We start from the raw sequence: 26,704 nt of genomic DNA, 5'->3' as shown, positions 1-26,704 counted from the left end.
AAATTACTTAGCCCATGCAAAAGTTTTTGTTACCTAAATTGGTGGATTGATTGCTTCCAATATAATTCTTGAAACGACTTTGAATACTAAAGCAGAGGAAATGTATTATAAATGGGAAGCTAGAAAAGGAAAAATAAGATTACCCTATATATTTTTTTTCCATATTAAAATAACAAATCCAGGGGAAAACATTGCCAATTTTCTGTCACAGTATATTTCACAGCTTGTATACTGTAGGGTTTTTTTTGTTGAATGGGTTTTTCAGTAAACTCTAAAATTAACTTGAGGAAGAAAAAATCAACTAACAACTTCACTGAAAATAAATTTGATGTATCAAGTGCACATCAGTGTCTTGATTACACATTTTCCATAACATAATTAAACTATCCTCTTGAAATTGATTCCAATGAGCACCTTCTTAGAAATTTTCATCCTGAAAAATGAAAAAGGAAACAGAGTGACATATTCTCCAAGTAATGTAATGAACACAGCATTGGGATAAAAAATATTTTTTGTCTCTTATGCATACAGAGGGATGCAGTGAGAACTGTAATAGCAGCTGGCTTTGCTGTCTCAGGCATGTTCAGCAAAGGATGCTCTCCAAAGACCTTCTCTTTAGCTGCAAGAACTGTCGAGGAATTATTGAGAAATGGAGATCAGGAGGGCAGATAAAGGAAAAAATAAACAGGACCGTGCCCTTGAGTGTTCAGGTATACAGAGAAGTAAGGAAAAACTTTGTGTGTACACAAACACGTTATTTCCTTGCCTGTGGAGGAAATGGAGAAGGCCATGTCCCCGATGCTCCAGTTCAGGCATCCATCTGGGGAAAAATGATGGACTAAATGGGGAGAGTGTGGAATAAAGGTTGGGTGCTGGTGAGTGCAAACTGCAGAAGAGAGTAGAAGCATCACCAAAGCTACACTCGTGGAGGCTGTACAAAAACTGGGAGAAGGACAGGGAAAAGGAAGAAGACACAGGCAAGAAACCGAGAGAGAGATACGGACAGCGGCAGCGAAATGAGGCAGCAGCGGGACAGCAGCGGTGAAAGCGAAACGCCCTGGGAGGGTGGGAACTGGAGGACACCCGCGGGAATGAAAGTGCCGACGGGAGAAAAGTGGGAAGAAACAGGGGCGACCGCGCCAATGCACTCACCCCGCAGCCCCCAGCGAGCCCCGCAGCCCCTCAGCAGCGCGCTCCTGCCTCGCACGGAGCACCCGCGCCCCAAACCCGCCCAATCTCCCTCCAGCGCCGCGCCCGCGCCGCGCCCCGAGCGGGGCGGCCTCAGGGACCGCGCACATGGACACTCGGACACACACATACCTGTGTGCGCGTGTGGCCACGAACAGGCACGGACAAGCGGCCGGAGAGCGCCCACCCACGCCGTGCAGTGCCATGTCCCCGAATCACGGAATACGCCCTGCGCTGGAAGCGACCCATAACGATCACAGAGTCCAGCTCCCGGCTCTGCGCGAGACCGCTCCCAAAAGTCCCACCCTGTGCATCCCTGAGAGCGCTGTCCAAACGCTCCTGGAGCTGTGGCAGCTTTGGAGCCGTGACCATCCCTGGGGAGCCTGTTCAGTGCCCCAGCACGCTCTGAGGAAGAACCTGCCCTGATACCCACCCTGCCCCTCCCCTGACACAGCTCCAGCCGTTCCTGGGTCCTGTCCCTGGTCACCAGAGAGCGGAGATCACAGCCTGCTCCTCCGCTTCCCCTCACGAAGTTGTTGTAGATTGCACGCGATGAGTTGTAGATTCTCTCCTCGTGCCGTGCCGTGCCGTGCCGCCACGGGACGCACACCCGACGCCACCCGCTGGCTGCCGGCGCGGCCCCTTTAAATGCTAATGAGGCAGCGCGCGTGCCGCTCCGGCCCCCGCTGACTGTGTTAAAACTTCGGCGGGGCCATTTTGGGGGCAGTAAGACCGAACGCGGCCGAGCACCCAACACCTCCGCCCGGCACCATGAGCGAGGCGCCGGAGACCAGCGCCGCCAGCCCTGCGCCCGCTGCGCCGCCCGTCCCGGCCGCGGCTGCCGCGCCGCCCGCGCCCGCCGTCCCGGACGCCGCTCCCAAGAGCCCCGCCAGCGCCGCCGCGCCGAGTGCGGCTGTTGCTGAGGCGGCCCCCGGCGCCGCCGCCGCAGCCACAACCGCGGCGGCCGCGTCGGCGAAGAAAGTGCTGGGTGAGTACCGGGCCCTGCTCGCAACTTGGCGGCGCACCTGCAGCGGGGCGCGGGGTCCGCCGGCGGCCGCCGCCCGCAGCCCGGCCCGGCGCGCTCCCCCCGCCCCACACCGTGAGTCAGGCCGGGCCGCCTCCTCCCCGCGGGCCGGGGGAGCCGCGCGGCGCCGGCCGTGACGCGCTCGGGAGCTGGGCGGGAGCCCGGGTGTGCCTCATCGGCCCGGAGCGTGCGGGACAGCGAGCGCGGCGCGGCCGGCTCAGCCCTTCTCGCTCAGCCCGTCCCGGCACCTGCCGGCGGCGGCCCCCCGAAACCCTGTGTGCCTCTCCTTAACGTTTAGGTCCTGGAACTACTTTTCTATCCATAAAGAATCTTGCTTTAGTAATGCCTCCAGGTTTAGTGGGGTTTGTTTGTTTTGGGGGTTTTTTTGGAGGGGCGGGGTTTGGCTTCTACTTTACTATCAGTAAGAAGGCAAACGAAATGTCATGTTGCCGTCTCTCTGCTCAAGCCCAGTGCGTAGCAAGTGTGACTCGTTTTCATTGCGATTAAATAGAATCAACCTGTTGAAAAGGACAGGACTTCAAATCTGCAGGCTGCTGCCGATAGGGGTGTACTGTTTGTAACTGTGTAACTTCTGAGGATTTGGTAAAGGCAAAGTTGAAGCTTACATTGTAGGGTCCCAGATATCCTTAAGGATACACAGGACCTTCTCTTCTGAAGGGGAGAACTGAGGTCTTGCTGCAAGAAAGAGAATCCAGGTAAAGGATTTCTCTGGAGAGGAGTTAGAAAGAATTCTAGCAAAGCAGAGCTTGAAGGCACAGCTTGTGTGATTAATTTTTTTTTTCCCCCGTTACCTCATTTGTCAGTAATTAGTACACAGGAATCAGCGCATCCATATCTGCTGGTATATCTGGCTGCTTCTTGCCTTAATGTGGCTTATTTTATTCCTGGTAATGCTTTTACCTTGTTCACCTATTCCTATTGCTTGGAGAGAAGGGGTGGGGGGGAAGTGAAGTAGAAGTACCTTTCCTGAACAAGCAGGAAAATGAAAACCACCGTGGTGATGGTTTTGGAAAATGGCCTTATTGCTAGGCGAGCTTTTTATTAGGAATGATGAGGAAAAAGATCACTGTAAATGCTAATTGAAAATTGCCTTATATTAAAGTCCACCTCAAGTGTCCCTGTTAATGGTCACCTGTGTAGTTATGTTCCCTTAAGCCTTCTTTTACAGAGTTCCCATTAGAAGCAAAATCTTATGCTTGCTTGAAGCATCCAGATGTCTGGCTTCTAGGAATATGGGTAAAGGTTACTCAACTTTCTCTTTTTGGCTGGTCACAGGAAGCTTTGGCTCTCCTTGTTAAAAGGCTATTTTGTCATGGGTAGGAGTGGCTGGTGATTGTTTCCTCTGATAGTGTCAGAGGACAGCATCTTGTACAAGTATGTGGGCTTCCACTTGCTGGTGGGATGTACGTCAGCACACTAAGTGCCTTCTGTGACTCATCAGTTCAGCTGGTTACTGTGTTCTCCTCTGGGCTTGTCCTCCTCCTTGCCAGACTTCCCTGCTCAGGCTTACCAGTGACTGTGCCATGGATGTTCAGTGTCATGCTTTTGTCTGAAGTTTTTTTTGAACCACAGTGATACTTAGGGGAGACTGTAGATGTATAATTTTGCTAGCACACTGTTCTAGGGGGAATAGATTGGAGTCTCTCCCATGAAACAATGTTGTTTTTAAACTGTGTGCATACTCCTCTACTTAGCAGCAGCTAGCTGGCCACAGAGTGAGTTTTGACAGCCTCTCCTTCCCCAGCCTCTTGACCCCTCTGAGGGTTTTTGTCATGCTTCCTAGGCTTCTTCCTAATCTGGTTCAAGTAGGCTGACAGATTCCAGAGCTGTTTTGCAGAGGAGGGAAGGGATGATGTTGAGGGAAGCAGTGGTAGTGGCATTGTTTCTCAAAGCAGGCTGAAACCTGCAGGTACTGTTTGCACTATTTCTGTGTTCCCCTGGCCCCTCCTGTTGATTTGTGTGAGTGCAGGGAGGTCTTGTAGCCAATGCCATTGTGGTAGCAGGAGGTGTCTGTATGTGGTGATGTCCCTATGAAACTAAACCTAAAAGCACAGCTATAAATACTGGTGCTGAACGCTGTTTACTGAGCCAGTTTGGCACTGAAGGAATGTTTTTCTGTTCCAGTAAACAAGAATTCTTGGGAATGCATGTTGCACCAGGCAGACTCTTTTTTGCTAGGTGGTATCTCAGTCATGTTAAGACGTCACTGCTTTTGAATAAGAACATTTTCTACTAAAAAGTATATTAAAGAAGACCAAAAACTTCACTTCTCAAAGGGCAATGGGAAAGGGCCTGTTATTGGTAGTAATAATAGCAGCAGTGCTACAATGCACTGTTGTTGTCAGACCCTCTTACTTGAGGGGCCGTGAGCCCAAAGGTCTGGTTGGCTCCATCATCTCCTTGTGAATATTTAAAAAAGAATACAGGTGTAGAGTAGATGAAGGTAACAATTTACAGTGTGGTCTTGCCTCTGGTAGAGTGGTGTGAACTTCTAAACTGGAGATTCTCTAGTCTGTTTTCCTTTATTGCCTCCTGAGTTCCTGCCACCCCCAAAACATGTATGTGAGGTTTTTAGCAAGCAGTTGTCTGTAGGTGACTGGACCCTTTTCAAGTAAGTACACAGGTTGCTTAAGTAGCTGTAACTGAGCTGTGTTAACAAGTAATAGCTCTTCAATTACAGAGGCTGGAACTGTCCTTTAACTAGGGGTTTGAAAAGTACAAGTTGGTGGTGTCCATCCATTTGCTGTGAGGTAAGGAGAGGTTGAGCTGCCTCCATCACTGTCGAGTTCCTCCTACACATTCCTACAAGTTGGAGAAACAGGTTTTGCCAGGTCCTGTAAGACACTGAAGTGTGGCTTCTAAGTAAATGCTGTTTTACTGCAGAGACAGGAGCTTGCCCTGATACTGAAAGTCACGGAACATGGTCACTTTGTAACTACACAGTTGATGCCTAGAGAGGCTAACCTGAAGCAGAGGCTAAACAGTTTTAAAGGAATAAAGCAGGTGTTTCTTAAAAGGCCTTCAAGGGCTGCACCTTGGGCAGTACAGAACCCTGCTGTGGCTCTGCCCAAGATGTATGACCGGTCATGAGTTTTCACACTTTATTAAGTTTTGGTCTATTTACATATTGGGATTAATTGTCCAATTACAGCTTCAGGTTATGAAGTCCCATCCTCTCACATTGCTCTCATCAATTTGCTGTGGTTTGTACTTTTTGGGCCTGAAGCTGTAGCCTGAAGCTTGGTTCTCAGCTGGAAAAGAATTGTTTTGTCTAATTCAGCTGTGAAGAGATCTTGCTAACACTTCATATGAAGTTCAGAGTTACTAAGACAGTACGGAGTCTGAAAAATATGAAAGCTAAAACTTAAGGCATCACAATCACAGATCATCTTAGCAGTAGGAGTACTAAAAAAAGAAAAAAAAAAACCAAAAAACAAAAACAAGTCTTGTGGGGTCTTACTTGGTTAGTGTGTTGCTGACAATGCAAGAAGGAGCTTTTCCAGAATAAGGATGTGCTCCCTTTCCACTTGAGAGGGTTGCACAGTACTTGATACTGCTTCTTTGGGCAGTTCTGGTTTTCAAGGAAGAAAGAAGGGTAACTATAAGTAAAAGAGAGGAATTGTAGACAGTTTCCTTCAGGTGTATTTCATGTCTAGCTACTCACCTGAAGGGAACTGATGAACTGCAGTGGGATTTTCAGCTTTGCTGCCCATTTCTGGGATAGAGGACTAAAAAAGGGATAGATGCTCTATTCTGAAAATAGGGCTAGGTTTTGTGGTGTGTGGTAAACCCTTGACTGAAGAATAGTGTGTTAAAGTACTGTGTCTTGTTACTGCATTAGAATGAGCTGAACTGGGAGATGAAGGCACACTTTGAGTGTTAAGGGAACAGAATAAGTGTGGTTGCAACTTCATATGCAATTATAAAAGTATTTATGTAATGTTATTTACTTCCTTATATTTTAGATTAACTTCTTTAATTTTCTCTCCAGCCACCAAAGTTCTTGGCACAGTCAAGTGGTTCAATGTCAGAAATGGATATGGCTTTATCAACAGGTATGTTTAAATTCTGATAGTTGTATTTATGCTGTACTAAGACTCGTAGTACACAAGATAGGCCACGTGTTACTGATTGCAACAGAGACCTCAGGACCTGACTACAAGCTCATGCAGTTGATAGTCAGCTTTGGCCAGGCACTCAGCAAACTTTCTTAAGCACCTCAGCCTCCAATAAAACGTTATGTGCATGGGGAGAAAACAGAAAGGGTCAAACTCTACAAATTTGGTCTGTTACCTGTTTCTCATGTTTACTTCTGCTACACTCTTAATGAGCTACATACTCTTTAGTGACTGCCTGACTTTTTTCAAAGGCCTGACAAAGGCAGGAGGATGAGGGGAAATACTTTTGGGTAAACTTGAAGTGTTAACTGCTTGGTCAGAATACCTCCAGTGGATACTCATTGAGATTCCCTGATAGTATCTCACTGAAAGTATGCCAGGCCTGAGTTTCATAGAAATTTTCTCTTTGTATCTTTTGTTTTTTTTCCCTCTTCTCTGGGCACAAACAAATCTCTGAATAGCATTGAGAATCCAAACAGCTGTAGATGAGATTGGTCATCTCCAGGTGGACATCTGTAACCTTAGGTGCAGAGGACCCATGCTTTCAGTTTACTGGAGGAAACTGGCTTTTAAGGCTGAAATATCTTTGTGGTTGAGAGGCTGTATTGCTTCTCAATGTTTTGTATGCTTTTTTGAGTAATGAAACTGCTGCACGCTGAACACTTGTCTTCCAAAAAACATACCTGACAAGTTATTTCACTTGAGTTGTTACACATCAGGCAGATTTGGGTGAGTTGGATAGTGCAGAAAGGGGTAGAAGACCCCACGTTCGTGGATCTGAAGCCAGTTGTGGTGTGGTATTAATCTCAGTCTCTGGAGGTTATTATCCAGTGTTACATAAGCTTAGAAGAAGTGTTTTAATTAGGAAGTCCTCTTAAAATCTGTAATAGCAGTTGATCTAAGAGCCTTCACCTGGTTGTGGTGTAATAACTTGTTAGCTTTCTTCCTAATGTGAAATCTACTATTGCTTCAATTCAGGACAACAAATTTGGGATTATGCATTATCTTCACAAACTCTTTGACCCACCTGTTGTGTTTGTTGAGAAGGAATTGAGTGAACAGATGGCAGGGCTTAGGCTCTTTTTTGTTGTATGGGAACACAGATTCAAGGTCTCAGACTTATCGCTCTGTGTTTTGTATGTGGAAGCCTGAAGTGTCTGGCCCAATCCAGAAAACCTCACGTTCATATCTGGGTCCTCCTCCTGTGGACTCTCCTGACACCTCTTGTGCCTCTTTGCTTTGAATTTCACTGAAAGGAGATCTCTGTTAACAGCTGTGGCCAGTCCTGTTGATAGTCTTGTTTGACCTCTGGGGTAACAGCTCAGGTTGCAGTCCCTCTGAAAGTGTTTTTGGGGAGTTAGAGTAGTGAAAAACAAGCAGTCCAGTCATCAGCTCTGCCCTGCATAAAAGAAAACACTGAATATTTACCAGAAGATTACAGAGAACCTCCCCCATCTTCTCACCCTTTTGAAGGCCTGGGAATCCTTTCTGTTCTCAAGCAAATGACCATAGAAGTTCAGAGCAGGGTTTTGTAGCATAGGCTTAGACAGAATGTATGGAATTCAGGGCATGTGCTACAGGCTAGGAGAAGGAGGGTTTCACTTGAAAAGCCAGGAATTTCTGTTAAAGTCTCTTAAGTCTAAACTCTTACGACTTCTCACTTTCTTTTCACAGAAACGATACCAAAGAAGATGTGTTTGTTCATCAGGTAAGACAGCAGGAGTTGTGCTTAGACGTGTGTGCTATGGTAGCTTTCTAATGCAGCTTCCTGCAACAGCTCCACAACCTTGTCCTGGCTTCTCCTTAGAATATTTTCTGCAAATAACTTGAGTGGATGTGTATGTTGAAATTTTCAGGGAGAAATGTTAGGTTGTTTTCCTTCTCTGTGAAAGGCTAGGTATTTTAACCCTTCTTAACCCTTTTTGTCTGCTCTAATTTGAACACTAAAGGTGTTTTTTGGTGTGGTTTTTGTTTGGTTGTCTCCTCTTGGTGAGATGATTCCTCTGTGAATACCTTGCTGCTGTTGTCTGTCCTTCCCCTGTTTCCTCATGCTCTTGTGCCTTTTGTTTCTTCCTGCTCTCTTCACTTGCAGGTCTGTTCTGTCTGCCCTCCCTGGTATTGGAGAGAAAGTGATCTAGTCTGGCTCTTGACCAGCCTGGGTTGCCATCAGCTGTTTCTGCACAAGGCAGCTGCTCTTAGGCAGAAGAGGAGGAAGGCTGTGTGCCAAGTATGCCCAAGCAGAGAGAGCTTGCCCAGCGGCTCGTTATTGGTTAATGTTCCTTGAGCTGTCAGGAGGCTGTTCTAAGTTTATACTGTGACTCTCAGGTTGCAGGCACATAATGGCAAGACAGAAGATGCTGTCTCCATGCTGATGTCAAATGATTAGTTGGTTTAGATCTGGTTTTGCATCATTCACCAGAAAGTGCAGTCTTGCCCCTAGAGTTTGGCCGATATAAAATGTCTGCAGGCTCATGTGATCTTTGAGAGCATGAGCTTTCTCTGTGGTGTGACAGCATTTCTATCAAATGTAACCAGGAAGTTTGTTCCCAGAGCTGGCTACTGAGAATGAGGATATGTGCATATATCCTTAGCTGGTGAGTCAACACTGAGAGTTAGTTTAGTTCTTGTGTCCTGATGACTAAATAGTGGTAACTGTGGTAACAGTGGTAACTGTTTCTCTGGGTCATAGGGTGTACACCCATGATCTGAACCTGGCTGGAGCTGGAAGGGGATAAATCTAGTGCCTGTTATGAGAGAAAATGATGTTGGGAAGTGTCCACAGTACATGTTCCAGGTTTGGCTGGTGGGCTTGAGAGCAAGAGATGTCAGTGCACATACGGATTTTTGATGGTCATTTTCCTTCCTTAGCAGCCTGTGCTGTGGGCATGCTGACACATCTGTGGTCTGGTGGGATTGTGTCCAGAGGAGGGTGGGAACAGTTCTGGAAGAGAAATGTGTTCTGGATGGGCAGCACTGCCTTAAAGACAAATGAGGTTTCCTTGATACTTGTGAGACAATATCCTGGAAAATGGCAGTTGTGCTGATGACAGATAACGTGGATCAGTGTTATTCTGCTTGGGAGGGCTGCAAGCTGAGACCCAAACAGAAAGGTGGTGTTATCTGTGCTGTTTTGTCTCCTTCACCTGTAGAGGAGATTGTTCCCCTAAATGTAAGCTGGTGAGTGTGTGTGGAGAGGGGTGGGCACTTCCCGTCTCCTGTGGCTGAAGTCCTTTTGGTGTGAGCAAAACTGGCTTTGTTTCAGAAATACCACATCATGTGCAGGCCTGCATCAGATTAACCCTCTTGGCAGGCTGTGCATGGCAGAGTAGAGGGTTCTAGTGCTGCTCTGGCTTGGCAGCAGTCAGCTCTGGCTTGTGCATGGATGTGCTCGCTCCCAGAGCCTGGGACAGCCAGAGCTCCTGGTGAGGCTGGCTGAGGAGGGAGGCCAATCCATGTGTGAGCAAACATCCTGCTTCAAGCTCCCTCTGTGCTGATAGTGCCCTCGTGCCTGGGAGGGGCTGGATTACACTCCTAATCCCTTCAGAATAAGGCTGACCTAGTTGAATAGATACAGCTTCTCCCTGCCTCCCCTGCATGGAACGGCCGACCTCATGATTGGAATGGGGGTTAGTGCTCGGTGTCTGGCTATTGGATGCTATTTATAACTAGTACAGATTAAAATGCTTTTCTTTTTAGGGCATGCATGGCTTGCTTTGAGTTAACCCTTTGTCTTGCAGGGGCCCCGGGCAGTGTTTTTGGGAAGGACAGCTCTTTGCTTTGCATCCCTGTCTGGTTGGTTGGTGCAAGGTGCTGCCCAGGGCAGTGTGTCAGTCAGCTACAGGTGCTGTGAGCAGAAGGGATCCATCTGCTTCATGGGCTGCAGTGTGTCTCACAGTTTAACAACAGGAAGCGTGTCAGCAGCCAGAACAGTTACATTTAATTAGGCAGAGTTGAAATCAATGAGCTGTGAGGAGGAGTTAATCTTTCTCTTCACTGCACTGGATTATGTTGATCATGCACAGCCTGAAGTACCTGCACCAGGAATCAGTGTAACAAATTTTGGCTGTTACTGGGACAAGGTTGGATGTGCTGATGATGTGGTGGTATGAGCATATGGAAAGCACTCTTTCAAACATGAACCTGAACTAGCTCTGGAGGCTCTTCTGGTTGCCTGTTCATCAGTGTACCCCCTGGGAAAGGAAAGGCTTTGTTGTTGAGTGTTGTCTGTTAATATGAAACATCTGTCTTCTGAATCAGAGAAGCTGGAGCCTGCAGCATGCTGGTAAACAGTAACAGGGAGAACAGTGCTCTCTTCCCTCTGGATACACAGAGTAAAAGTCTTTTCATCAAGCTTAGAGCTTAGGCTTGTTAGAGGCTTATTTCAGTGATGTTTATCTGCAGCTGAAGTAGTAAAGCTTTAGAGTTTCTGCTTGGATTTCTAGGATTTACTTAAAGTTGTCCTGATTGCCTTTATAAAACAAGCTCCAGCCTACTGCAGCCTCTACCTTCTGCTGGCAGTTGCAGATCTGGATTCTTGAAGTTTCTGCCCATAAAGCTGGGAACAGAACATGTGGAATACTGTTGCTTTTATCTTTCATTATGCTTTTTGAAGGGTATTTGAGGAGCTTCATCTATGTTATGTATACCCTCTGCTGAAATGAAATTTTTTAGTCTTTTCTTCTTTTGCACTTACAGGGAAGGGGAAAGAGTTTGAAATACAGCTTATTGACATCTCTGTGACATGCAAAGCACAAGTTTAGAAGTTTTAGTAAAATAGTACTTGTTTCAGTACAAATAGTACTAAATCAATAACTTCGCTGCAGATTAAGGGTTTTAGTACTAGGATATAAAATTTATGGAAAAGCAAACACTTTGATCTGATTTTTAGAAGTGGGACAGTTATACTAAAGAGTCAGCAGAAAGCAAACAAAGTTGTTTGTGGTACTTGGGGAGTCTCTGCTTGCTAAAGTAAATCCCAAAGGAATTGACTTGAACAGGTCATTCTGTTTCTGTATTAAAAAACCCCAAACCTCTTGAAATATTTTTGCTTTGACAATTATAGTATGTACACTCTTGCATCCTTCCTTAGGCTGTTCAGGGATGCTTCAGGATATAGGGAAAGGTATGGCTAGAAGGGCATGCTGGTCTGTGGCCTGAAACACAAAGGAGACTATTGAGCAGCAAGGAAAGTAGGTTTCCTAGATTAGTCAAGATGAGCTTTAAATTGAATAAATTTTTCTTTCAATTGGAAATATTTTGGGGCTGTTGTTGACTAAATATTGTTGCTATGCAAAGGTAACAGCTCCACTGATGGTCATTCTGCAGACAGACAGGACAACTGGCTCTCCTGTTTCTGCCCCACATCCAATTTCTTAAACCAGGTTTATGCCCTGCGTTTCCATGTGTGTTTCTCTTTGCTGGCTCTGCACCTCCCTCCTTCATGCTAACTAAAGGTTCCCACATCAGGAATGTGAATTGGTCTTTAATAATCTAGTGCAAGATAATAATCTTTCAGTGAGAAAATAGCGACTGGATTAGCTTGTACAATGCATGTCTTGGTCTTTTCTCCCTGGCATCTTCCAGTTTGCAAAGCCTTGCCTAATGAACAGATCATAGGCTTGTCTGGATAAAAGCCTTTTGTGGAGTCCTAGAAGTACTCCACAGAGTACAAGCAAGGTATTTGTAGACTGAAAATTGCTCCAGGAGTTTTGAGTGTTTCCTGTGAGTCTGAGGTGGTGAATAACTGGTTTTGATCCAAACCCGTGTTGTTATTTTTATGTAACAATAAGAGTATTATCATTAATAGCTATTATTGTACTACTTTGGGGTTTCTGTCGCAGAGATGGCTAAGATTCCATCTGTCTCTTCTGGTACTATTCTGTGTTATTACAGACTCACCTAATATTTGTGGTCTCATTTACAGTGCTTAGATAAAATGCTAATTTGTTGCACCGGAGTTACAGTAATTCTTTTCTAGTTGCTATGACTTACCATGATACCATATAGTTAATGCTTCTACAGAAATGCTCTGGGTCTTGAGTTCTCTTTAGATAGTCTACTGCTCTCCTAATGACTGAAGGCAGAGATCACACTTGCTGCTAGTGCTGCCTTGGCACTGAGTATGAACTCTGTTCATGCAGAGATTTGCAGTAATTTCCATATCCAGTGTGCTGGACAGAGCAGATCCTGGAGCTGCAGGTGATTTATGAAATTATAGTGAGAGGAGACCTTGAACTGAGTATTGGTAGGCCTGTGAAATAAGAGACATCAGTCTATTTGAAATACCTTAGTGCAGCTACTGCTCTGGTGTGTAGAGTTGGAATTGTAGCAGAGAAATGCTGCCCTTCCCTCATCTGTGGGGCTAAGAATGTGTAACATAAGTTAACATAATATATTTTTATGCATTTTCCTTTCAAGACGGCGATAAAGAAAAACAATCCACGGAAGTACCTGCGCAGCGTTGGTGATGGAGAGACTGTAGAATTTGATGTGGTTGAGGGAGAGAAGGTGAGAGATCATGGAGCCGCAGGGTATGGTCCAACAGAGATAAAATCGCAACTTTAGCTGTGTCTTTGTCTCTGTCTGATGTGTTAACCACTGGGTTGGTGGCATTCATATAGCTTTTCTGGGGGAAATCTGTTCTTTAAAGGTGTCATTAAGGCATATTTCTAGATATGTATCAAAACTACTAGGAAACTGCATCCTAGTGCTTCTGGAATCTGCAGTTGTTCCTTGAGAGAACATGGGAAGCCTACAGCCTGCCCAGTAATTATGAACTGAGGCCTACATTGCCCTGAACGATTTGTCTTTGAGTCTGATAGCTTAATAATTGTAAGAACTTTCAATTTCCTTATGCTTCTACTTTCCTGAACATTTTTGAGGTTTATTTTTGACTGTCAGTTCCTTCTTGCTTCCTCCTCTGAACTCAGGCTGTTGGATAGGATTTCAGTCTCTTAACTCATGATAACTCTCTTGTTTAAGGAGTTGGGAATAACAAACCTCCTTTTGCCTTGTGCAGGAGAAAGTTCCAAGTTACAGTCATTCCTTATGCGAATAAGCCTCTTTCCTGTTTCATCTTCTCCCTGTAGCTGGTTGTTCTTTTCTCACACCCCCCTGGCTACCTTTCCTTTGCCCTTACAGGGTGCAGAGGCAGCCAATGTCACTGGTCCAGATGGAGTCCCTGTGGAAGGCAGCCGCTACGCTGCAGACCGGCGCCGCTACCGACGGGGCTACTTCGGCAGGCGCCGGGGCCCACCTCGAAGTGTGAGTCCCATTTCCCTGCATTGCTGCTGCCACACATGCTACTGGCAGGGCTGTTTCTCACCTGACTGTCTGAGGCACTTCTGATCATGCAACATAGGTCTAATAAACTTTCAAGTTATGGTGCACAAGGCATCTCGACAAAACCAGAACAGTTTGGTATTGCAAAGTGGACAGGCAGTACAAAGCTGTTGTAAACTGAGAAGTGTTATTTTTTTGAGTTCTGAGTCTCTCAATTATACCTCAACTGCTGTCAGATGCTAACTGTTCCTACTATTGATCCTAGTTCCTTTGGATATTTAGTTATCCTGATCATTTTTATACATGAGAGAACATCACAGATGATTGCAGAGTTTTTAATTGTGTATGGTCATGGTGGTTGTGCAAAATGGCTGTGTAAAATGGGAAGGATACCTGTCAAACTTAAGGCAGATTACTAAGGGCTGTTAAGACGCCACAGCTCTTGCTTCCTGCTGGATCAGATGCAGAAGATGCACTTCTGTTTCTAGGTATCTTGTTAAATTCCTTCTTTTGAGGGAAAGAATAATACATGAGAAACTCTAACTCATGTAACATTTTCTAAAACAGACATTACTGATGGCTGGCATTTAAAACACAAATCACAAACAAAAATCAAACCAGAAAAAGCACAGCTTTATCAATTAACAACTAAAGGGGAAAGATAACCACTGCATCTCTGAAAGATTGAAAGGACTGTGTAGAAAGATAAACTGTATTACATCACATCAAACACTCTATCTTAAAACCTCTTGATATTGTTGTGGGGGGTTCCCTGTGGAATGGGGCTTTGTGTGAATGTGAAGTGGTCTGTAGCAAATTTCTGTGTTATGTCTGTTAGCTTTTCAAATAAAGAATTGTCCTGATCAGTAGCTGCCTTGCCATAACATGTACCCCTTACAGTGCATTTCATGTAGTGAAATGCAGTTAATATGCTCAGAAAGAATGTTTCTAAGAACAGCTTCTTAGTCTGAGGAACAGGAGCAGTATTGGTGGCTCTTGTTTTGTCCTCATCTTAAGTTTGCCCGAATTTAAGCCTTTTGAGAATCTGCTGCTTTTTACCCAATATGCTGAGATTTCTGTGCTGATATGTTTGTTTTGAGCTTGCATTCAGTGTTATGGTTAATATACTGCCTGTCAAATACAACACTTGTTTTCTTTGGGTAGCAGGGTGCTGAGGGAGAAATCAAGGATGGGGTCACAGAAGGAGGACAACTTCAGCAAGTGCACAGGAATCCTACCTACCGTCCCCGCTATCGCAGGTGTGTACAGTTCCTCTGCTCAGTCACTTCTGTGCTTTTGTGCTCTGTACAGGCTTCCAAGTGGGGGAGCACTTATGCAAATGGTAGGCACAGTGAGAAGCATTTTAATTACTTGGAGAAATTTGTTTCATGTGCTTGTATGTTCAGAATCATAATGGCCTAGAAAGGGCAAAGAATTCTTAGCATCCCATTACTTCTCACAGCTGAGCAGCATATTGAAGTCAGCTGCAGTGTCCATGTCCTCCCAGATGAACACTCATACTTTTCTGGATAAGTAATAACTTATACTTTATCTGGGACCCTGCTGGGGATGCTGGTGGGTGAAAACTTGTGTGTGTAAGCTGGGAAATGTGGAGTTGCAGCCCAGAAAGCCACCCATATCCTGGGGTGCAGCAGGAGCAGCATGGCCAGCAGGCTGAGGGAGCTGACTGCCCAGTACTTGAATGGGGCTTATAAGAAAGATGGAGATTAACTTCTTAAGAAGGCCGGTTGTGTTTGTTAGCCTGAAGGGTAATGGTTTTAAATTAAGAGATTTAGTATAAATGGAAGGAAGACTTTTTTACTATGAGTGTGGTAGAACACTGAAATAGTGCTCTACTGAAAATGTTGCCCAGAGAGGTGGTAGAAGCCCCTTACAAGGTCAGGTTGGAGAGTGCTCTGAGCCACCTGATCTAGTTGAAGGGGTTCGGACAAATTGCCTTTAAAGGTCCTCAAGGGGCTGGTTTGTCTGCCATTCACTCAGTTGCCCCTCATCATATTATCCTTGTTTATCAAGTAGGTTATGAAGTCAAATTCCAATACAGAATTTAGAGATGAACTGTAAAAATGATGTAATCCCCATTTTTTCATGTGCATGTTTGTTCAAAAACAAAAAGTAGGAGGTGAATAACAGTGCAAGAGCAGCAACAAGCTGAATTTGATAGGGATAACAAGACTGTTCTTAATTGTAATGACTTGCCTGTTCAATGCACAATGGATTCATCCTTTTGGAATCTGGGTCTAAAGCCACAAGCCTTCCACCTCTAGTTTGGGCTTTTCTGTTGATGCATATTCATGTTCAATTTGGCTCTTTTATCTAGGACTGTGGGAAATGGGATACTACTGATGCTTGCTGCTTGTTGGCATCCAAGCTGAATAAATATAATTCCTGCAAGTCTTCATTAGTTTTGGGTAGTCAGAGATAGTGCCATAGCAAGTCCAGTGAGGCTTTTGCACGTCATGGGGTTGAATCACAGGCTGAGTAACTTGTCCATGACTAATGGAAACTTGTTATTTTCTGATGCAATTTTCCTATGAGAGGAATGGTACAGCCTATCAGTGCACAATGCTTCTGTTTGAGTTCACAGATATTGCTTTTGTTTACAGGCACTCAATCCAGTGACACTGGCACTTTTGTTATGTTCCTTTGGAAAAGTTAAATTGGCTTTTGGGGCTAGGTGGCTGTGGATTAGCTAATGGGAACTGGATTTTGGCTGTGTTTTGACAGTTTATAAACACTGTTTACACTAGAAATCAGGTGAAATGCTCTTGTATACATCAAGAACATGGACTTGATAGCTTAGTGCTAATCAGGTGCAGCTCACTTGTGATAGGTGCTTTTCCCAATTGGTTAAGAGGGGCAACATGAGGCAAAGAGCCAAGATCCAGGAATGGTTTTCAGGTAGAAGTGAGGAGGATTGCAAGGACTCCACCATTAATTAAGAATAGGACTAGGCTGGTATTTAGCCATGTCAAAGCTAACTCAGTGCAATCAGCCTGTGTGGCCACTACTGGCTTGTTTCTCCTGCTAGCTAGCAATTCAAAGTTAGCTAGCTGCATCTTCCTTGCAGGACAGACAGCAGAATATGGTGATGTAGCTTCAGCAGTGAAGAGACACCCACTTTCCTTGTCTTTCCTCTTTCCTTTCCAACCATATGTCAGCCAAACCCTGAAGGGATGGTTTGCTAGAACTCAAAACCGTTGAGGATGATACTTGGTTTTGGGATGTTTTGCTGGGCTAAAATTACTGTAGTTGAACCTTTCTTGATTTTGTTCTTACCACCTCTTTCTGCTCCTCTCAGAGGGCCCCCTCGCCCACGCCCTGCCCCGGCGACTGGAGAGGCTGAAAACAAGGAGAACCATCACGAGGCCAGTGCCATGAGCCAGCAGCCGCTGCGCCGCGGCTACCGGCGCCCCTACAACTACCGGCGCCGGCCGCGCCCAGCCAGCGCCCCGCCACAGGAGGGCAAGGAGGTACGGACAGGCAGCTGCTCAGGGCATGAGCACCGCCCTGCCAGGGAGCCCTGGGGGAGTTGGGCCGCCTCAGCCTTTGGGGGACCTCATTGTGGCCTTGCGGGGCCTGAAGGGAAAGATGAGGCAAGACAGTTGCAAGGGCCTGGAGTGACAGGACAAGGGAGAATGAGTTAAAACGGAAAGGGAGTAGGTCTAGATTGGATATGAGGGAAAAAAATTTTCCCTTATGAGGATGGTGAGGCACTGACACAGGTTGCCCAGGTAAGCTGTGGCTGCCCAATCCCTGGAAGAGTTCAAGGCCACGTTGGATGGAACTCTGAGCAGCCTGGGATAGTGGAAGGTGTCCCTGTATCACAGACATCTTTTCATTAAAATCCTTTCGTTAGGATTTTTCCTGCTGAAGCTGAGAAGTTTCAGCAACAAAGTGTAAACAAGGGTTATCTGCTGCTGTGGAATGCAAAAGGTGGATCCGTGATTGGTCTCCTGTGGATGTTTGGATTTACTGACCACTCATGGCAGAGCTGGGTCTTGCTCTCTGCTGGGACACAGACCTTTGTTATTCATTCTTTTCTATTCTTAGCTTAGCTAGCCTTCTGAGAACTTTTCCTTCTATTCTTTTTAGTATAATGTAGTATATATATTCATAAAATAATAAATCAAGCCTTCTGAACATGGAATCAACATTCTTGTCTCTCTCTCACCCTCCAAACCCATGTGACCACCGTCACATCCCTGTCCATGGCAGAGGGTTGGAATAAGGTGATCTTCAGGGTCCCCTTCCAACCCAAACGAGTTAATAATGATTGTATGTAGCAGAGGTTTTAATGGGATGAATGCCCAAGACCTTTTGCCCTGTGTGAATTTTTAATAAATGTATTCATGTGCTGGATAAGTCTGATGACCAAATCTGACATGCTGATTTCCTTGCCTCCTGATTCTGACGCTCTTTGAGAATAAGCACCTGATCTTAAAATGAACTTAAAAGGCAGTAGGATAGGGAGTGCTTCTGGATAGTTCTTAATTGGGGTCAGACTGTAACAATTATTTTTGAAAGGCAAACAGTTGTGTTTTCCTGCTTCCATAAACCTTAACTCTGTATGTAGCATGAGAGGTGGATTTGAAAGCTCTAGATCCATTTCCTGAACCGTTTGAACCAGATAATTTCAGGAAACTGTTTGCAAACACAGATTATACTTTAATGAGGAAAGATTTTTCTCATTCAGTGTCTACTTCAGGTGTTCCCTTGACAGAATCTGCTGTGTAATACTCAATTACAAGAAATACATTAAAATTAAATATTTTCTGGGGATGCATTTTTCTTGATTGTTTTAAAACCTGCATTATGCTGGCTGTACTGCTGAAGAGAGGAAGGGTGTGGAGGTCAGCCTTTGCCTATAATAAGAGTTTGTTGTGTCTCAGGCAAAGACGACTGAAACACCCGCTGAAAATCCTGCTCCAGTGACAGAGCAGAGTGGTGCTGAGTAATGTCCGGCTGCCCAGGCACCTTTACCATCGCTCAGGTGAGGAATATGGACAGTTCTGTTTCCCAGTGAAAGCAGAGTGTGTATGCTTCTAGGATTCTGGCCACATCCCCTTGTGTAGGGGTTGATATTTGTGATAAGTTCTGAGAGCGCTGTAGAGGCAAACCAAGATACTGCTTTTCTCTTCTTTCTTCCCTCTGCCTCTGGATTTGTCACAAAGTAAGTTTTACTTTATAATTGATTTCTTTTTTTCCAGGAAGCTCTCTGGTCTGTATAGTAGCAATATCTACTGTTGAGTTATTTTATTTTAGGAAGATCTTGATTGTGGACAGGATAAGCCAGTTGTGCTTATCCTGCCTGTTATAATTCTTTTCATTTGACATCTTGTCTATTTATTGAGACAGCGAAACTTAAACTGCATTTTTTTAACATGTGGCTCTTCAACAGGTGTCCTAAAGTATCACTCAAAAGTAACACCAAAGAAACAAACAAGCAATAAATTGTCAACAGTGATGACGAAAACAAAGATTTGAAATACCAAAATGTAAAAGAAAATTTACCAGCAGCTGAGATCCAGGGAACGCCTACAAGATAGATGCATGAAGAGAGAAAGAGAGCGCGATTCAGAAAGAACCACCTCCCTAGTTTTAACAGCAACTGTTGAGCTATTTGATTTTGGGGTTTTTTCCCTAGAATTTCACTGTTTTGCTAGTATTGATTTTTTTCAATTTTTCTTTTGGTATCAAACTGAAAAGGGAAAAAAAAAAACAACCAAAGAACTAAAATTTAAATAAAATGCTTTTTGTATTGGATGCTGGTGCTAAACCTCCCAAGTGTGAGTTTTTTTTCTGTGCCAGTCCTGTTCACTGCAGGACATGGGGAGGACAAACTTCCGCTTTCCTTGTTAAGATCTATTTGAAACTGTGCAGCATGGGTGACGTTCCTCACAAATAAAAGTGATTTCAACTACCAAAAAAAATCTGGTTTAGAGTATTTTTTTATGTTTGCTTTTAAAATAATTCATTATTTTAATCTTGTTCCTTCAGTGCTTATATGTGAAAGAGAGCTGCCTCTTTGGTATGTCTTGGTGGATGATACCTGAGCATGGTTATGTGAATATATACTTTCGTGATTTCTTTGCAGAAGTGTTGGACTAAACAGCTATAACTTAGTGTTCCCTCTGTTCCTTTCACTCTAATGGTTTAATAGTTGGGTTTTCCTGTTAGTGTCTTGTGGCAGGAGTTTAGGGGATGTGGAGTGAGTTCCTGGAATGGTTTTTTTTCTCATCTGTTTTGCTAGGCTTTTGTGTTGTGTAAACAGTAGAATCCAAGTTTTGAGACTCTGCTCAAGGACACTTGTGTAGTAACTACCACTTCATCTAAGCTTCTCTTTTGAATAATGTTTGACTGGCTTCTCCACTCTATTTCAAACCAGTGAAATCTCTGTACCTGTACCATCTTATGTTAATGGGCAAAGTACTCAGCTATCTTATAATATCAGGGGTGTTTTAATGTTCCTCCCTAAAATTTGGCTGCCTTCCAGGTGTTGAATGTGGGTGCATATCTTGTGTCCTTCATTGTCTAGTCCAGCATTTCTCACTGTCTTGCAGTTGCTGCTACCCAAATCCTAGATAAGCATATTTATTTCTCAAACAAATAATCCTGTTTTTATTCAGGAATTGAGCAGAGAGTGCAGGGCATAAAAAATTGCACTCAAAAGCTCTTTCCCTCCAGCTTCTGGGAAGGTGAGCAAGGACCCTTGCACCCTATTGCCTTTGCCTTGGGGACAAGGAGGGTGGAAGAGGCTGAGTGGTGCCTGAGCTACAAAGCTTACACCTGCCTGAATGGCAAGGGATTAGGAACCTTTTAATGGTTGTGAAGTGAAAGCCATAGGCTTGGTTGAGGAAGAAATCTTCACTTGGAAGATGAAGAAACATGTCTGTTTTGACAAAAAATGCAATAAGGTGACGAAAATATAAGTAATGGTGCCTTAAAAAATTCTTAAGCAGGATAAATTTTTTTAGGCTTAAATTTTGCTCCAAACTAAATGTGCAGACATACTGGGGAGAGGTTGATAATTTCACCATAATAAGGAGATGCAAGATATTCATAAATACTGAAATATTAATGCAGAACTTGTCATAAAAACTACTTTAACTGCCTTCAATAGGTGTTTTTCCTTGAGAGATTTGACAGGCTAAAGAGAATTTTCTTAATCTCTGCAAAAATGTAGGTCAGATTGAATCAGGTTAACAAAAGTACCTAACTGGCTTTTTTCTTTTTTTAGTGAATGGAGAAAGTGAGGGAGAGATGCAAGTAATGTCCTAGCATTGAGTTCTATTTGTTATTTCTGTGCTGCCTTTAGTAAGAATGTTTGCATAAAACAGACGCCAGTCACTGACATAACCTCCTTCATCCCTCTCAGTTCCCTGATTATGAAAATGTAAACTTAACTCTAGCAAAGTTTAAAGCACTCACTGAAATTACATCTTAGATGTCTTGGGCTGTACATAAGTTGTTCCTTTACTAGGCTTCTTATGCACTTGTTAGCTGAATTTGCCAGAAAAAAAATATAAACCTGGTGCTCAATAATGAAGGTCATATCTCTTGGCAGCTGGTGCTTGTGCTGTAAATAAGGCTATGGGTTATTTGCCTCAAGCAGAATTTCAGATGAGAGCTTATTTGTGTTGTGTTGGTTTGTTTTTTTTTTTAAAAAAGACATTTAGCTCCATGGATTTTGAATTTGCAGAGTAGCTAATGGGCTGCGAAAACATTCCCTGTGGCTTGTGAACTTTTGAGGAGGATAAAGAAAGGAAGAAGGCAGTTCTGTAGGCCTTCCTTTGTGCATGGTTTCATTTGAACATAATTGCAATACAAGGCATTCACAGCCTGGTGAGAGATATAGGTGTTACTGTAAGCTTCTGTCTCAGACAGTGCTGCTGCTGTGGGAGAACTACACAGGTGCAACAAGTGCCTTGGAAGTGAAACACTTTCTGTTGGAAAAAGCGCTGGAAATAAAGCCTGTGCTACATAGTTTGTTATGAGGCCTATGAAATCAGCTGTGGATGTCTGACTCTGTTACTTGTGGATTTTTTACAGAGTCTCCTTGCACATCCCAAGTTCAAAGCCATGGCCTTAGATATCATTCTGCTTTCTGCTGGTTTGGCTTTTTGGAGAACCAGTGAGCCTTCAGTGCTGCTGTGCTCTGTAGAGGGAAAGTCCATGCTCTGAAGTCCTCAGAGCTGCAGGGAAAATCATCTGCTGGAGCCAAGTGGCAGTGGGATCCTTCCACAGGTGTAAATGGGATGAGAAGATTTTGGAGGCCATGTCAAATAAGTGGTAGCTTAAACTTTGTTTTGTTCTGTTTGCAATAATGGAGCAAGGCTGCTATGACTGAATTTTGAGTCCTAGAGCAGGACAACAATGCACTGAGCAGAAAATAGATCTTGATGACTTAGTACCACCAGCTGATGAGTAATTAATATCTTAAGGTTTTAAAATGTGTTAGAAAAGACTCAGAGCTTCATATTTTCTGACTAGTGTAGAAATAGATTATTCTTCAATGTTTGGCTGTAAGTTTTGACTTGTAAATGGCAACTTGAGTAGGACCACAAAGGTCCTTAGTGTATCAATTATAAACTGCCATTTTCATGCCAGTAGTGCCTATGTGATACAGTTCTTGTTCAGAAAAAAAGATTATTTTAATAGTATGTGTAAATAGATATATTTACATACAATTTTACATATATATTATATATAATATACATATATATAATAAATCTGTGTTACAGATTCAATTTCAGGAAAAATTGCTGCAAGAATGTGGACTGAAATTTTGAAAATATGCTAAAAGGTAAAACAACTCATATGGATGCTTGAGCCTTTCTGAGGTAATTTGGCCTATAATAAAGAACTGGAGGGCAGTAATAGTAAATGAAATAAATATTCTGAACAGAGCTCTAGGACATGTTCTGACAAGGTTGAGATGCCTGAGTGTGAAATGTTCTCATTTCAGCACTCTTTCAGTTGTTTTACACTGGAAAGAAGGGCACAGTTTGAACCAGAAGAATTTCCATCAGAATTATACAGGAGGCTTTGTATAAGTCTCATCTGTTTCTTGGTAAGAAACTGTAAATGGAAACAATACTCTAAAATATTCTCAATGCTCTAAAGCAGAGTATTGAGAATATTTATGGCTCCACTTGATGGCTCTTGGATAGGTTACTCTTGGACATCAGCCTCTTGACTTGCCAACAGGTGCAGTGCATAACTAAGATCAGTAAATTTTGCTGTGTCATGAGTGGTAAAAGCATTGCAGTGTTACACCCCTCACAACTGCTGACACTTCTCATCACAGGAAATGGGTGCTGGGGAGTTAAGAGATGTCAGCAATCCAGTTTACTGGTACAGTTATGTGAGCACTAGATGGGGCTGTTACTCCACTTAATTTTTTCTGGAAATTCATGGACACACCCCCGTGACAAGAAATAAAGGTGTTGCAATGTGGGCTATCTGGGGTCTGCTGCAGGCTCGAGGGGGGCTGAAATAGGGTAGATGGTGAGTAACAATCCAGTAAATAAATAAGGGATAAAAATAGCAAAGTAAAAATATAAATATCTTGCTGTATAGTTTTTCTAGGAATAAGCACTGCTGCCCATCCCTAACTTTCCTCTTGTAATCGTCACATAACTGCAAAGAAAATCTTGGGGAGAAGTGAAGACCTACCCATGGGAAAGTCAAGTGTAGAGTTCAAAGTTTGTTCTTACCATTTGTATCTCTAGAAATACTTGGTATTAAAAAAAACCAAACACCCATAGTTAAATTGTCTGCATATTTTTTACTTCGGTGGATAAACATTTTGTCTGAATTTAGATCAACCACTCTCAAAGAAATACACAGCCTAAACATTGGCCAACTTTCAGGGATTCTTTAGATGTGATTTAAATCATTACCTCTTCAGAGGAGATGGAGGTGCTCTCACTTATTGCATGGTGGTTACTTTCTAGTTAAAAGAGACTGATTTTAATAAAAGGGAAGATCCTTAAAATTTATTGCAGTGAATTCCATCTCTGATAAATTACTCATTTATGTAAAACCACAAACCATAAGTTGCTGCTCTCAATCCACATCCTGACTAAAGAAGAAATTGTTTAGTCCTTTTCTAATATTTTACAGTAAGAATGTATGGAGAAAAGCATGTTTTATAACATGGTTAGTATTTTCTGCAGCAATGCCACCACACTCACTGCAGTCTATAATGGTAAAAAAAAATTTATTTCATGCCACCTTCAGAGGGTTTGAGAGGAACAATCTTTCTGGGGAAATCAGTTCAAAGAAATGGTTAAAAATCTAATGAAAGAAGATGCAACAACTATAGATGATCTATCTAAATAATAAAACTATGTAATTGAACACCTAGATGATAATACTAAATAAAACCATCTAAATCTATCTGCAGATCTAGAATTTAACCTGTGTTTTATTTGGGAAAGTAAGCAATTCTTCAGTTTTCTTTGAAAGGCATAGGTTACTGCAATGCCATTAGGCTGGTCCTCTACAGCAGCCCTGCTCCCCATCTCCCCAGTTTGTTCAGGTTTCTAAGAATTCCAGTTATGCTGACCATGGAGTATGATCTTCCAGGGAAAAGGTCAGAGGGCGTGTCAATTGTGTGTGCAAACTCTACAGGGATTACTGATGGGCATTATGCAACTACACACATTGCTGCCTTTTACCCTCAACTATATGAAGCTATATGTGTAATCTCATTAAAATAATTCCACAGACATTCACAAATAAGTAGTTCTTAGCAAGAGGAAAGCCCATTTCCCACAGAGCCTGTGAAACCTCCACAGCTGGGACAAAAAAGGACTTGAGTGATTTTCCGAGGAATGTCATTCTGGCAGCATGACCAAGTTCAATTTATTCCTTTTTTTCCCCTTCACTTCTAGATTCCAGTAGCACCTCTTGCCATTTCTTCTCCATCTGCTCTTTGCACATCAGGAAAACGTCTTCTGAGTGCTGCATGGCGTTGGACAGGTCTGCGTTGGTCTGGATGGCCGTGTAGCTGTAAGCCATCCAGGCTGCACGCACTGCAAACACAACACCTATTACTGTTTTCTGGCCAGGAAACAGCAAGGACTGATTCAATACATAAATTCAATAAGCAAATTCAATTAATAAAATGAATTATTATCACTTTGGATCTCAGAGAAGGCTGGAAAATAAAACAGAAACTGCCTACAGTAATATAGATTAAATGGAGTGTTCAGTATTACTTCTTATAAATGTCTCAAAATAGTTCATAATGAAAGTACACTGATGTAAATTATGAAACAAGGGTGGACACTTCACCTAAAATGACAACAAAACAGGTAATCAAATGGAAAGGGTCAAGAGAGTGTTTTAAAATATATGAATATTATATAAGGAGTCCTCCCTCCAGACTGGTTACAGCTTGTGTTAGGTGAGGAAGAATAAGATCAAGGAGATTACAACAGAAATGAAATATTTTAAGGACAACTTAAGTAATGAAATTGATATTGAAATAATCAGTACCTTAAATAATGGAATTGATTTTGAAACAATGAGTATCTGATAAAGCTGAGCAAATAGTTTTAGCACTTATGCACTAATGTACACTTACTTACTTCCCCTTTTATTTTACCAAGAATTCACTATAGTACACTGATCTGAGAGGTGATATGTATCCATTTTTTAGAATTAAGTCTCATTTTATAGACTATATTTTAATGATTGTACATTAAAGACCTTAGTAATATTTCATTTTTTAACCAACACTCTCAAGTATGCATGCATCATCACCTATTGATTTTTAATTCTGAGCCATCTGAACCAGCTTAATTATCTGCATGCTTTTTCACAATTAAGAACACGAGGGCATTAGTTGATGGTGATTGTTTTAATTACATTTCTATCATACAGAAGTTTACAGAATAAATATAAAAATAAATCTTCAGTGTCTATAGTACAAAAATCCATATCATTGCTAATAAAGACCTGTACCTGTTAGTTTTTCCATTTCCTCCAGAAGTTCCTCCATGTCTGTTTTAATGTTCTCCACCATCTTTCCCCTGTTATAATCGTCTCCTTCCTGAGATTCTGATTCTGCCATCTATAAGGAAACCAGGAATTTCCTACTTTATTTTACTCTAAAGTGAGTTGATTTTCATAGTTGAGACCAAGTAACATAGCAATAAAAAAATAAAAGCATATTATGTACATGCACATGTAAGCACATGTAAATTTTTAGATCTACATGTGAATTCAGTAAAAATCGGACTTTAAGGTTACTGGTCATCTGTATGCTGCATATTACTTGTGACTCATTTTGAAATTAGTAGAAAGAATAAGCTAAAATATGCTGTGCTTGAGCAAAATAAAGATTTTTGGTATCAGTAATAAAAGATCATTGTGTCAAACTCTTCACTAGCAAACTTCATTACCCTGTTACAGTTGTCTTCCAGCTTCTCTCCCAAATACTCTGACCCAGGGCAACTCCTTATTTTCAAAGTTAGCCGTAAAATCCCCATTTGTAACCAGTATTTATTTCACAATTGCAGGCTTCAAACAGGTTAAGTACAAACACTAAGTTCTGTCACCATAGAGGCAGATAAGTGATTATGATTCCCTAAGCTCTTCTTAGTTGTAGGGAATGAAATTCTAGGATGTAAAAGTGCTTGGGGCAAAAATAGAGTTTTAGAACCGTAGTGTTCACCGAAAATGTAACACAAAGTATTGCCTTTAATTTCCTTTTCTGAAAATGATCAATGGATGGGGCGTAACTGTGAAGAAATAGACGGAAGAGCTTCAGTGTAGTGACTTTATACATCACACTGCAGAGTTTTTATCACATGATTTCTCAGACTCAGTGGGTATCTGTTTTCCAGGGTTTATTATCAGTATGTATGGAAGGAACGCGACCGGTGGTTTGTAATGGCCTTACAGCATTGTAAACCGGCGGCAAACCTCGGACGCTAGGTGTTCCAAGTGTCTCTTCGTACAACGAGGTAAAACTTATGAGGTAAAACAATGAGGTTAACCGGCCATGCCCCTTTAGAGCCCAGGCCGGGGCGCTGTCCCA

The 26,704-nt window shown here is 42.9% G+C and overlaps 2 protein-coding genes across 3 annotated transcripts; one reads left to right on the top strand and one right to left on the bottom strand.

Annotated features, from left to right (window-relative positions):
• Positions 1–1,897: 1,897 nt before the first annotated feature.
• On the top strand, positions 1,898–19,416 carry YBX3 (Y-box binding protein 3). Of its 2 annotated transcripts, none has more exons than XM_074539216.1 (9): positions 1,898–2,176; positions 6,225–6,288; positions 8,026–8,059; positions 12,769–12,858; positions 13,492–13,614; positions 14,797–14,891; positions 16,952–17,123; positions 18,543–18,643; positions 19,052–19,416. In XM_074539216.1, the coding sequence occupies exons 1-8, from the start codon at positions 1,960–1,962 to the stop codon at positions 18,606–18,608; spliced, it is 861 nt and encodes a 286-aa protein (XP_074395317.1). In that variant the 5' UTR covers positions 1,898–1,959; the 3' UTR covers positions 18,609–18,643; positions 19,052–19,416. The 2 variants fall into 2 exon arrangements, with proteins under 2 accessions (XP_074395317.1, XP_074395318.1); XM_074539217.1 differs by having other exon boundaries at positions 1,901–2,176; positions 14,800–14,891.
• A 4,001-nt stretch (positions 19,417–23,417) lies between these two features.
• On the bottom strand, positions 23,418–26,697 carry SYCE3 (synaptonemal complex central element protein 3). The gene is made up of 3 exons (XM_005492736.4): positions 26,567–26,697; positions 25,627–25,735; positions 23,418–24,692 (listed from the first exon to the last, which is right to left on the bottom strand). Exons 2-3 carry the CDS (start codon positions 25,733–25,735, stop codon positions 24,523–24,525), a joined length of 279 nt encoding a protein of 92 aa, XP_005492793.1. The 5' UTR covers positions 26,567–26,697; the 3' UTR covers positions 23,418–24,522.
• Between the last annotated feature and the right edge of the window lie 7 nt (positions 26,698–26,704).

This window comes from Zonotrichia albicollis, chromosome 4, assembly GCF_047830755.1.
Source record: "Zonotrichia albicollis isolate bZonAlb1 chromosome 4, bZonAlb1.hap1, whole genome shotgun sequence".
Classification (NCBI taxonomy): Eukaryota; Metazoa; Chordata; class Aves; order Passeriformes; family Passerellidae; genus Zonotrichia; species Zonotrichia albicollis.
This window is presented reverse-complemented; position numbering and strand designations above follow the sequence as displayed.

Excerpts from the sequence above, each read along its gene's own strand:
- YBX3 (XM_074539216.1), top strand. The coding sequence starts at position 1,960 with ATGAGCGAGGCGCCGGAGACCAGCGCCGCCAGCCCTGCGCCCGCTGCG. Across the intron at positions 6,289-8,025 it reads GGATATGGCTTTATCAACAG|AAACGATACCAAAGAAGATG; the intron begins GTATGTTTAAAT and ends TTCTTTTCACAG. Across the intron at positions 13,615-14,796 it reads GCCGGGGCCCACCTCGAAGT|CAGGGTGCTGAGGGAGAAAT; the intron begins GTGAGTCCCATT and ends TTCTTTGGGTAG.
- SYCE3 (XM_005492736.4), bottom strand. The coding sequence starts at position 25,735 with ATGGCAGAATCAGAATCTCAGGAAGGAGACGATTATAACAGGGGAAAG. Across the intron at positions 24,693-25,626 it reads GGAAATGGAAAAACTAACAG|TGCGTGCAGCCTGGATGGCT; the intron begins GTACAGGTCTTT and ends TTGTGTTTGCAG.